This window comes from Zalophus californianus, chromosome 4 (assembly GCF_009762305.2).
Source record: "Zalophus californianus isolate mZalCal1 chromosome 4, mZalCal1.pri.v2, whole genome shotgun sequence".
Classification (NCBI taxonomy): domain Eukaryota; kingdom Metazoa; phylum Chordata; class Mammalia; order Carnivora; family Otariidae; genus Zalophus; species Zalophus californianus.
The window spans coordinates 170967754-170980256 of NC_045598.1; the positions used below are offsets into that span (position 1 = coordinate 170967754).

General features: G+C 43.7%; 1 protein-coding gene across 1 annotated transcript; it reads left to right on the forward strand.

The window, feature by feature from the left end:
- Nucleotides 1-1686: 1686 nt before the first annotated feature.
- Nucleotides 1687-9702, forward strand: CCN3 (cellular communication network factor 3). The gene is made up of 5 exons (XM_027582179.2): nucleotides 1687-2161; nucleotides 2293-2518; nucleotides 3610-3861; nucleotides 5070-5284; nucleotides 8202-9702. The coding sequence occupies exons 1-5, from the start codon at nucleotides 2090-2092 to the stop codon at nucleotides 8496-8498; spliced, it is 1062 nt and encodes a 353-aa protein (XP_027437980.1). The 5' UTR covers nucleotides 1687-2089; the 3' UTR covers nucleotides 8499-9702.
- Nucleotides 9703-12503: the final 2801 nt, after the last annotated feature.

Here is a 12503-nt window from a genome sequence, read left to right on the forward strand (position 1 = left end):
GTGAAATACCATAGCATCCCTCCAGAAGTCCTCTTGCTGAGGCTAGTTCCAGCTTGGTTTCTACTGCTTGCAATCAAGAGGCTCACAGTAACTGTGGCTTCTTGACATTTTCCTCCTTATCTTGAATTCACATTTCTCCTCTCATCTTCCCCCTTCCCAAGAAGAGTCAGCCCCAGCCTCAGTGCTGCTGGTTTCTCCTTATTCTGGCTGTTCATACTTTGAAAACCTGGCCAAGATTCTTGCTTCCCCATTAGCTATGCTTCCAGTTGTTCTATAAATATAGGTTTCCCAAAGCCAGCTCCCATTTCAAAATATAATAAAATGCTGTCTACCAAGAGCCCTCACCAGAGAATCCAACTGAGTAGGCCAAGGGTGGGGCCGAAGAATCTGTATTTCTAAAAAAATACACCCTGGTTGATTCTGATGTGCAGCCGAGTAGAAGAATCACTAGGCCTGATGACCCATGAAGCTTGTCAACTTGAAGAGTGGATGAGTGCCCTAGACATGGCACAGATTAACTGTTCAATTTCTTGTCAAGTTTTGAGTACTGCTGAGTCTGGTTTACCTCAAAGAAAGCAGAATTATTGCCAGCTTGGGAATATGCAATAGCAGTTTCAAGGTGCTCAGAGAACTCTCCTGAAGGGGCTTGGGATGACTTCAGCATGAAGAACACGCCTGACCCCTTCCACAAGCTGCCTTTGCTTTCCTTCATGCTGGAGATGGATGATGTAGAGGAAATTTGTCTCTTTTTCAAGTCTAGAGTTACCTCACAGGACTGCATAATTTTTCTTATAAAGTGTCTTTCCAATGTGGCTATCCTCAGAGTTGCTGGGCATAGTTATCCCAGAGGCAGCAGCAAAGTTGAAGCAGGGGAGAAATTTTCTTTTAATCCATCAAGCAATATCATCTTTGGAGCAGTAAAACCCTCATTCTCATGAGAGATGACAAGTGCTTCAAAGCAGCCATTTTTTAAACGTGGATGCCGGGTGGGAGAAAGATTTGATTTGCTGGATGGGTCAGCCAAGTAAAGCAAATACGTCCTCGCCCCTTACCTAATTCACTGAGATTTGGACAGTGGCTGAGCTGAGCCTACCTCACCAACTCTCAAAGGCTTTTGGATTTCGACATGTGCTGATTTACCCTAGGCATGATACAACAGGTGTTTCAAGGCTTTTTTCTATCAGGAAAAAAAGCTTGTATTTTACCTCAGGCTCTTATGTTTTTTATTTTATTATGTTTTAATTTTATTTCTTCCAAGCCTGCGTAATCGGAAGGGGGGGCTGTTAAGAATCAGTGGGGACTTGGAATGATCAGAATCAAGGGAACGTTTTGCCATTTGGCCAATAGCATCCCTCATCCTAAAGCTGCGATGCTTTGCTTTTTTTTTTTTTTTTTTTTTTTTGGCTTTGCTTTTGCCTTCTCTTTTCTTGCTTTTTCCCTCCACTTTCTTTCTTCTTTCTGCTTCCCTCCCTCCCCTCCCCTCCCCGCAACACATTCAAAGAGTGCCCTAAACGGTGACAAACTTGCATGTGCTTCCCTTATGACTCAACCCCCGGGCCTCTCGCCAACCCCCCGCAGATGGCCCCAAATTGCAGGCACCCCTTGAGGAGAGCCCCACGTTTGCAGCCCAGCTTGGAACCGCCAGCGCGCAGCGCGGTGGGGAGTGCCGGTGTCCCGGTCCTCGGGGAAGGCAAAGCAGCTTCCAGGAGGAAACGGGCGTTTCCTTCCCACGCGCTCGAGCGAGCCCTGGGTCCAGGCCGCGCGACTCCACCCTGCCCCTCCCGGCGCTCCGGGAAAAGCCAGTCGCCACACACAGGCACACACAGGCCCCAGGGCCGCGCCCTAAGGAGAGCGGCACCCACGGCCAATTGCCATGGCAACCCCGGGGTTCGTTCCATTCCCCACCCAGCCGCCCCCCCGCCCCGCTCCCCTGCCCTGCAGCCAACCGGCTTGAGCGCGTCCCGCGAGCGCGCTATAAAACCTAAGCCGGTGCCGCCGGGGAACAGAGGCCCGACCTGCCGCGGGGCGAGCGGGGCGGATCTGGAGCGCCCAGTCTTGTTTCGTCCAAGCGGGAGGGAAAAGCCTGACCATGCAGAGTGTGCAGAGTCTGCCCAAGCGGTGCATTGGCCTAGCCTTCCTGCTGCTCCACGTCCTGGGACAGGTGAGTGGCGCACCCGTCAGGTGCCTCTGGTTACTTTGCCGTCCAGGGCGGCCCCTGCTCGGCGGCCCGGGTCACCCCGCCTTCGATAGTCTCTGCTGAGAGCTTTCTCCTTCTTGTCCCGCCCGCGCCAGGTCGCGGCCACCCAGCGCTGTCCCGCCCAGTGTCCGGCCCGGTGTCCCAAGACGCCGCCAAGCTGCGCCCCCGGGGTGCGAGCCGTGCTGGACGACTGCTCCTGCTGTGTGGTGTGCGCCCGCCAGCGCGGCGAGAGCTGCTCCCTGCTGGAGCCATGCGAGGAGAGCCGCGGCCTCTTCTGCGACCGCAGAGCCGACCCCAGCGCGGGAACGGGCATCTGCATGGGTAACCCGGCCCCCTGCGCCGCCTGCCCTCTGCTCCCGCCTGCTGCCCCTTTCCTCGCCTTCTCCCCTTCCCTGAGGGGAACGTGCAAATAATAATAACGGGGATGTTACAGCAGGTGATGTTTGTGGAGCGCTTACTGTGCGCCAGGCTTGGTCGGGGGGGTGGGGGCGTGCTTGCAGCTTTGGGGAGCGCTAGAAGCCGGAGAGGAAACCTGCCCGCAAAGGTGAGAAGCACTCATCACCTGCCTCCTTACAGTGGGATATGGATAGCCTAGCCGGGGAACAGAGCAGAGTTTAGGGCCAGTGATATCATTTCCTTTGGACATGTCCAAGGGGGTGCTTGGGGGTGCTGGAATCTTGGGCTTACAAGCTCACAGTTCCCCCCCATCTGCCGCCCAGCAGGTTTGTTTTCACACCTGTAATGATCCTATTTGAGCTAAAGCAGCCTTTGGTCTCCTGGACGACTATGTAACCCCAGTCTGGGCTGTGAATAAAATAAAATGCAGACAACCAACCAATTCAGGCTGGTGAAACTGATTGGAGGATCATTTTTCCCCCGTGGTGTACCATTGAGTCGGAGGCTGCCCCCGCCTCCCCCGATAAGAGGGCTTCAAATAGCCTTTTACTTTTTTCTCTAAGTTACTATTTATTGTGCTGGAACGCCAAGGAATCCTAGCACCCTTCCCTATTTGACCAGTTAACCTATTGGGAGAAGGAGAAGTGCACCTTTTTCTTTCTAATTCTAAGCTGTTGGAGTAGGAGAATCTAAGGTTCTAGCAAAATGACTTTATCATGGGAACAACAGCTGTGGGAGAGTCACTTCTTAGTGGCGCTCTCCCTGCCTCATCTGTGAAATAAAATGGAAGGATTGGATGGTCTTCAAGGTTTCTTCTTGCTCTGAGAGGCCTCCAGGAGGACCTCTCTCTGCCAGAGAGAGAGAGAGAGAGAGAGAGAGAGAGAGAGAAGAAACAGATCACTTCAACGAGAAGGGGGATGTGGGATTTGCATGTAGCTTGTATAGCTTCTCCACCACACTCTGTTCTTGATTTTTCTCTCTGCCCTTCCCTCTGCCTTGCTTCCCCAATGCTCTAGCGGTAGAAGGCGACAACTGTGTGTTTGATGGGGTCATTTACCAAAGCGGGGAGACCTTCCAGCCAAGCTGCAAATACCAGTGTGCCTGCAGAGATGGGCAGATCGGCTGTGTGCCCCGCTGTGGAGAGGACCTGCTCCTGCCCCAGCCCGACTGCCCAGCTCCCAGAAAAGTTGAAGTGCCTGGGGAGTGCTGTGAAAAGTGGATCTGTGACTCAGATGAGAAGGGGCAGTTGGGAGGCCTTGCCCTTCCAGGTAAGAAACTCCGGATACCTGAATGTGATCACCACACAGGTTAAAGGCAGACAGGAAGCATGGGTGGTCTTTAGGACTTGCCATGAGAAACTGGCCTCTGTTTCTGGCCATCCGGTTGTGGATTCCAGATTGCCCACTGAGAACAAACACATCACGTGTGTGGATCCAAGCCAAAGTATTGAAGTATGCACACAGTTTCTCCCAAAGAGAACCTGCTGCATTCAGTGGTTCTTTTGAGCAAGGGGACTGATTTTGTCTTACTGCCTGACTACTGTTTATATTTTAGCGCACCCCCGCTTGACCCTTATTAACATCACAGAGATAAAAGTAAAAAAAAAAATCAGTCTTTTCCAGATTCTGGGTATTACCCATGTGCTCTCAAGACCAGCCTTCCTGAAGAATGCTACTTTTCCCTGGACAGGTGTCACAGAGAAATGCCACCTTTCCAGATGCTGTAAGAAGGGTCAAGGATCTTTGTTTTGCTTTTCCTTTGTGTTTTATCTTCTAAAGGAAATGGTTTTTTGGAAAAAAAAAATTCAAGAGCCAGTAGAGAATATTTTAGAAGCCATGAATCAGCCAGATTATTTATGCTGGCATACGCTGAGCTTTCCAGCTTTTCTGAGGTCAGAAATTGGAGATGTCAGCCATGCCTTGCAGATAGGAGAACTGCCATGTAGAAGTGCCCCAAGCCATACATATGAAGTGTTGAGACAGAACTTTTTGTAATCAAAGTCCAAGTGTCTATATCCCAATAATCCAAGTAGCCGGTTTCACCTCCCTAGAACAAAGTATAGCTTTCGTCACTATTTTGAGTCGGTAGGTTCTAATGGCTCATCCAATTAAAATTTCATCATGATCCTTTTTCTGTATAAAATCACATGTTGAAAACAGTACAGCTTATGGAATGGTTGTTGATGCTATCCTGTTCTACATTCTTCAAACTGCTAGGCTTCTTAAAGACTGGTTCTCCTAAGCTTCTTCAGGACAAGTTGGACAGTCATTCCACAAATCTTTCTTGAAGGCCTAGAATGTGCCGGCATTGTGCCTCCTCTTTAAGGTTTATAAATACAGAGATCCAGTTCTGAGAGCACCTGAGTTTAGTGGGTACAGAATTGAACGAGACCCTCTTTCCAATGATGGTTGAAAGGATCATTCGGCAATTCCCATGTTTTACCCAATATGGCCACCTTTAATGGTCCGTCCCATAGCCTACAGGACAGAAGCCACACTAGGAGTTGCGGTCTCTGACTCCAGCAGCAACTGCATTGAACAGACCACAGAGTGGAGTGCATGTTCCAAGAGCTGTGGTATGGGTTTTTCCACCCGGGTCACCAATAGGAATCCACAGTGTGAAATGGTGAAGCAGACTCGCCTCTGCATGGTGCGGCCCTGTGAACAAGAACACAAGCAACCAGCAGATAAGGTAGGAGCCTGGGAGCAGCCTCCCATCCCAGAGCAGGTAGCTTTGCTTCATGGGCATCTGGGCTCTAGAAAGTCACTGTGATACTAGTTGACTCAGAGGTCAGCTCTAGCTGGGAGTGAACCCCAGAGAAAAGGCAGAGAGCTTCCTGCAATGAGGGAGTTTACCTTCTTCTTCTTTTTTTTTTTTTTTTCTCTTTCATGTACTGAAATATCCCAAGCAACTCACAGCAGGCCCACAGGTAGAGGGAGGAGCCGGCCAACTGTAATAGTGTCCCCAGTTGAGACGGTCTAGCAAATCTCATTCCATTCCTGGAAAAAAACTGGCTGCTCAGTTGCCAAGCACAGCTGATTTTAAAGTGGTCACTTCTGACCTCAGTTTTTTTTCACCTCTTAGGCTCGATCTGTAGTAAGCACGGGATAGAAATTGTATCTTCCTCACTCAACCCTCAGTCCCCAAAATCCTACCTGGCCCATATTGTGTGCTTGATAAACAATTGTTGATGAATAAATGAATGGATGTCTGGGAATTATTTTCAGTATTTTAAAAAGTCTAGTGGGAATAGTACATTTGCCAGCATAAGGCAAAAGGCAATATGTGCCAAATAAAATAGCACATTTCTTTCCTTTTTTTGCTGGAAATGAATCAACTCAGTGTGTTAACACTGACTATAAGGCATGTGGATCAGAAGCTCTGATTGGTTCCTGATGACATCACAGGCCTTGTTACCAGAGCCCTAGATCAGACAAATGCACTACTCAAATTGAACCATTATATGGAAATTTGTACAAACCTAAGGCCAAAATAGTGTCTAACAATGAAAGATTTACATACCTCTACACCGAGGCACTATCACCTAATGCTTAAGGGTGCAACTCTGGAGCCAGACAACCTAAATCCTGGCTTCCCACATGAACCAGCTGTGGGATCTGGATGAATTTTCTTAACCTCTAAGCCTCAATTCCTTCCCCCATATAATGAGGCCATTGAAAGTACCTACCTCAAAGTTGTCATGAGGATTAAATAGAATGAATTTACAAAGTGGCTGGGCAGAGATGACTCTGTTAGCATTAGGCATCATTTCTATTTATTGCTAGAATAAGTCTCCAGCAGTCGTATTAGTTATATGACTACATGGCTATATGACTTTTGGGGGTCCATCCTGATTTATGTTTCTTCCACCAATTTTGAAAGAACACATAGAAACATCCCTAAAATTATATGCTAGAAGCTGCACCTCCCCACACTTAGGGGAATTCCAACATGCATGTGGCACAGTTATGTAGGTCTACCCACAAAGCTGCCTCTCTCTGTTTCTCTCTCCCTGGGTCTCTGTTCCTGTCTCCTGTCTGTCTTTCTCTACTTCTCTCTCTCTCTCTCTCTCTCTCTCTCTCTCTCTCTCTCTCTCACACATACACACACACAGATGTTGCTGACCTTGTACCTCTTTGAGGACATTGACAAGAATATAGGTTACTCGTTAAATATGAAAAAGGAAGAAAAAGAGGGCCTTTAATATTGTCAAGGACACACTTCCTTATTAAATAAGACTTTTCCATGTCATGCCTCTAAAACTTTGCTTTTTCTATTGTTTCTTTTGTCAAAATTTTTATATTTGTTTGTGTAACTTGCACCCAGTTTTATATTGGGAGATATTATATTTAAGACATATATATATTTCATAAAGGTTCCAAAATTTATTTGGAATCTGGGGAAATACTAGCATAATAATCATTACTTCCTAACACCAAAAGATGCTTAAATATGAGCCAGTGCTTCTCTAAGTGTGGCTCCCCAGAGCAGCAGCAGCATCTAAGAACCTGTTAGAAATGTAAATGTTTGGGGCCCACATCAAACCTACTGAATCAGAAACTCTGGGTGTAAGGCCCAACAATCTGTGTTTTAGCAGACCTTCTAGAAGATTCTGATGTAAAGTTTGAGAGCCACTGATTTAAGAGAATCCCAAGCCTCATCACTTCACAGCTGTGGGCTGTGCCTAGGAAAGTGAAAAGCAGAAGGGAATTATGGCAAATTAGTAGGTGAAGAAATCTAAGTGGGAAATAAACATAGAGTCAGTGTTGTGCTGAATTATCAATATGAAGGTACCTCATCAACCATTACTAATGGCATATTGAATAAATTCTCCACTTACCCCACTTTCATGGAAAATAACCTTAAATCCTGTTGTTTTAGATGTTCCTGAGGTTATAGTATAATAGAAGACATGGGCTTGTGTCAGACGTTCAATCACTAGATGTTTCTGGAGACTTTAGGCCTTTGAGACTCTATTTACTCATCTGTGAAGCTTACACAGTTGTTCCTTACATGAATAATTGATCCTAGTAGGAGTGAATGTTGTTAATAATGTTAAGTGAATTAATGTCTGAAAAGTATTTGAAGCATTAGGAGGTATGCAATGCTGCCAGGTATATTCCCTTTCTTTTTATAATGCCTAAGAATGCATAAGCTAAAACAACATCAAAGCCTGTTCCAGTGCCTTGAAAAAATAGCTTTATTTATATACACTTTCACCCTCATGCTTATCGCCACGAGGTCAAAAGATGGTTGTGTACCATTAGGCATGGTTTCCACATTCTACGCGGGAAGACAATGAATGCAGGAAGCAATAAAGAGCTGTACCTATCTGAAGGGCAAAGGGCTTCCCAGAATCCCTTGGCCTATGTATCATTGGCCAGAACTTGATCACAAAGCCATCCCAAGCTCCCAGATATTCTGGGGAAGCAAATACTAGTAGCTGACCAAATTGCCCAAACACAATAATGTCATGTTAGCAAAGAAGAAAGAACAATGGATAGGGGGTAGGTTGGGGGTAGGCAGCTAGCAATTTATTCCATATCCCTGATGGTCCCTCAGAGGAACGGTAGCTATTCCACGAATCTCTCCTTTTCTTCTTTCTTAGAAAGGAAAGAAATGTCTCCGCACCACGAAGTCACTCAAAGCCATCCACCTGCAGTTCAAGAACTGCACCAGCCTGCACACCTACAAGCCCAGGTTCTGTGGGGTCTGTAGTGATGGCCGATGCTGTACCCCCCACAACACCAAAACCATCCAGGTGGAGTTCCAGTGCTCCCCAGGACAGATCATCAAGAAACCATTGATGGTCATTGGGACCTGCACCTGTCACAGCAACTGTCCTCATAACCACGAGGCCTTCCTCCAAGAGTTAAAGCCAAACACCAGCAGAGGGGAAATGTAAAATATAATCCTTGAAAAGCATACCTACAGAGGCAAACTGTAGCTACCCAACATCAAATGAATATAAGAAAAATTAGGAAGAATTATTATTTTACCCCTGAGTCCTATGTATTTTCTGTGGTCATATGAGGTCAGTTATATCTGTCTTTTTTTTTTTTAAGGAAAGATACGATTAACTGTAAACTTGAAATCAAGGTGAGCTCAGGATAGTACTTAGGGATGATTGACTACAAATGAAAATTTGTATAAATTTAAAGAATCAGATACATGTTTTACTGTGTAGACTATCACATTACACTCATCTTATTTTGTTATACACTAGTGCAATATCAAGAAAATGTCGCTGTCATGAATGTCACAGTGAAGTTCAATATCATACTGAACATGTTGTCATACAAATATTTTGCCCTATATTGAGGTTTGACTTGAGGGGTCTCTGTTGAACTCTCTTTTTGGGTGGCTCAACTCTGAACTTCCAAGTTCAAGATCTGAGGAAATGTGTAGCTTTTCAGTGTGAAATCCAGAGACTATTAGTCTTCTGTTGCGTTGCACACTAGGAAACGAGCTGTATCTACAGGAATGGAATGTTTGTTAGTTAGGTGGACTGGTGTGATAAACTTGCTCCGTTGCAGACAAGTTGACTCCCTTCCAAAGAAAGAAGCTAAACAGAAAACTCCTGCTAATACAGAGATGACCTGGCCTCTCAGCCCTCATACATTTCTATATGCTGGAGGCTACTGGGGCTCACTACTTTTTCGTTCAGAAGAAGCAGAACATATCAGCAGAGATTTTCTTCATCTTACTGATGAGTAAACTGGGGCCCAAAGCACCAGATTACAACCTTTGATGACTTTCAAGTGTGCTGGTCATAGATTTTGAGAAAGAAGAATAAAATCAACAAGACTGTGGTGGTAAAATACCACAAATTTTATGGAAGTTCAGAATTATTGTAGACATGCCCAAAACTTATCCTTGGGCCCTAATTATGCAAACTCACAAACAAGATATATGTATATACATATGTGTATCTAATTTGTCAGGCTATAAGATAGGCTGCAAACTTAAATGATTACATTCTTTTAATGTTACCATGTGTGTTCAGCTTTTCTCTTTTAAAGTATTTATATATAAGTTATACATTTTTTAAAATATTCTTTTTCTTTCTCTATTTGTCAGACATCACTAAATAAATATGATTTTATCAATGTGTGACTGCCATTACTTATGTGCTTATGAGTTGCTTACTGAAAATATAAATAATGGATGGATCTAGAGGGTATAATGGTAAGTGAAATAAGTCAGACAGAGAAAGACAAATGCCATATGGTTTCACTCATATGGGGAATTTAAGAAACAAAACAAAGAAAAAAAGACAAACAAAAGAAACCAGACTCAACAAAGAAAAAAAGAGAAACAAAAGAAACTAGAGAACAAACTGGTGGTTTTCAGTGGGAGTGGGTGAAATAGACAGAGGGGATTAAGAATACACTTCTCGTGATGAGCACTGAGTAATGTATAGAATTGCTGTCTCATTATATTGTACACCTGAAATTAATATAACCCTATATGTTAATTATACTTCCATATAAAAAAGGAAATATAAATAAAATTAAAACTTACAAATTAAATCAGACACTAAGCGACAGCATCTATTGAAAGCAAAGCAGATATTTTTAGATGAGCTTACAATTTCTTATCAGAAGGGAAACAAAAGATAGTTCTGAGTTAGGTGATCTCTATTGCCAAGGCCTCAGATAGTCTCCACACTGTTTACTCAAGCCAACATCTCAAGCCCTGATATGTTTTTCTGGACAACCTGCTAGACACATCTATGTATTAAAAATTGAATGTGGGCCAAGCAAAACTTGCCTCTCTGGCTTCAAATTGCTCTCCATCCTCCCAATTACCCAGCTTAAACCAACAGCATTATCTTGATCAACCTACTCTTACGATGTGCCTAGAAAAGCATATTTCCAGAGGCAATGCAGAGCCCAGCAGTGAACAGGACTGCTATCCGGGCAGTGTGAGGGTCAAAGTTAATATAACTTTTATGTTAAAGTTTCTGGCTAATGCAGTGGGTCTAGAGTTCTTCCATAGTTAAACAAACAAACAAACAAACAAAAACCTTATCCCCAACTTTACTTCCCCTACCTACAGCCTCCTGCCTGACCCATATATTTAGCAAGTTTCTATTTGTCCCTTAAGATAAATTGGAAAGCCAGTTTGATTTCTAGAGTTTAATCAAAGGACGTTACTAAGGACAGCTAACACTAATTGCCCACTTATTTGTGCTGAGCACATTACCTTCATTAACAGCATTTAATTTGCCCAATGGCCCTGTGAAGTAAGCACTCCTCCCCATTTTACACATGAGGAAACTTAAAAAATTTTAAACAAACGGTTAAAAGAAACTGGTGGATCTAGAACTCAAATCAAAGTCCTTTTGTTTCTAATTTAAGCAATCACATGAATCCATGCAAAGACAATCTCTCTTCAAGGCTGTTCAGTCCAATACTGTCCACAATGGCAAAATGGGAATATCCAAAGTTCCAATGATGTAGATTTGGCTAGATAATCCCAGTACAGCCATTTAAAGATAACCAAAGTTATCTTTAAAATGAAAATGTAAGAAAATACTTACCTCCCACAAAAAGTATAGAATTGTGAAAAAAGTGATTTGTTTTTGTTCAAAATTATTTGCGAACACAAATGTAAAGAGAACTAGGAGACAATATACAATAAAGTATTATAGTGTTATGCCAAGTTGGGCCTTTTTGTTGTTGCTTGTGATTTCTTTATGTTTTTCTTTTCTTTCTTTTTTTTTTTTTCCAACTGAGAACATCCTACCTTTTAAAGCAGGGGGATTAAAGGGTAAGGCTAAATTCAGATATCCCTTCAAGCAAAGTTCCCCTCACACCTCTGCTCATTCATGTTGAGTGGGCTGCCCCTTCCAGCATCCAAAATACTTGCTGATTCATTCATTTTGTTGATTCAAAAACCACTTACTAACTATTTCTGGGTGCCTAGCATTGTTTTAAGTTCTGGGAAAATAAAACAAACAATAAAATAAACAAGTTACCTCTCCTTCCTGGACTTTACATTCTCTCTGTTGGCAAAAGCAGGCAAAAAGCAAGTAAACGATCAATGAAAATGAATATCAAATAGTGATAAATAAACCCCATGAAGATCACCAAACAGGGCAATCTAATAGAGAATTTCTTGGTGGCCAGTTTAGCTGGAGGTGGTCAAGGAAGCTCTTTCTGAAGAGGTCACATTTCATTCTAGATCTGAATGACCAAGATTAGGAGAAAGAATCTTCTGGGCAGAAGTAAGAGCTAATGCAAAAAACCTAGTGTCAGGAATAAGCTTAGAACTTCAGTAGAGAAGATCTGCATGGCTTGAGTGTGCAAGGGGAGGTGGGAATGATGGAGGGCTCGCTTCATAGTGTCACAGTATTTTACAATCCATTCTTTAAATTCCATGACATTGAGCATCTCGAGGCCAGCATCTTAATCTTCTTTGTATCTGCCCTAGTATCTGGCACACAGTAAGACTTCACTATAAACCCATTGAACAGATGGATAAATAAATGAGTGAATGGACGAAATGAATGGACGGACAACAGACAGAATGTTCTTTGAAATAAATGTTAGGCTTTTAAACGATCATTTTCATTATCACTGTCACTTGGAGAGCAATCCTCCACTCTCAGACCCACACAAACACACACATGCATGCATGCAGTCCTGAAATTACAACTAAATTTATAATTTAGTTTGAGACATTTGAAAAAATATGACCTGATCTATAAATATCCGTTAAGTCCAGAATGTTCTAGGAATATGGCAAGGAAAGCAACATTTACTGAGCAGGATTGAGGGCTGCAGAATGAGTACAGGTTTTGGAGTTATTCAAGCCTGGGTTTGAATACCAGGCCTACTCTTTCCCAGCTGTGGGATATTGAACAATTTGCGCATACTCTCTGAGTCTCAGTTTCCACACCTGT

Coding starts and splice junctions, on each gene's coding strand:
- CCN3 (XM_027582179.2), top strand. CDS start 2,090: ATGCAGAGTGTGCAGAGTCTGCCCAAGCGGTGCATTGGCCTAGCCTTC. Junction 2,162..2,292: donor TGCTCCACGTCCTGGGACAG/GTGAGTGGCGCA, acceptor CGCCCGCGCCAG/GTCGCGGCCACCCAGCGCTG. Junction 2,519..3,609: donor GGGAACGGGCATCTGCATGG/GTAACCCGGCCC, acceptor CCAATGCTCTAG/CGGTAGAAGGCGACAACTGT.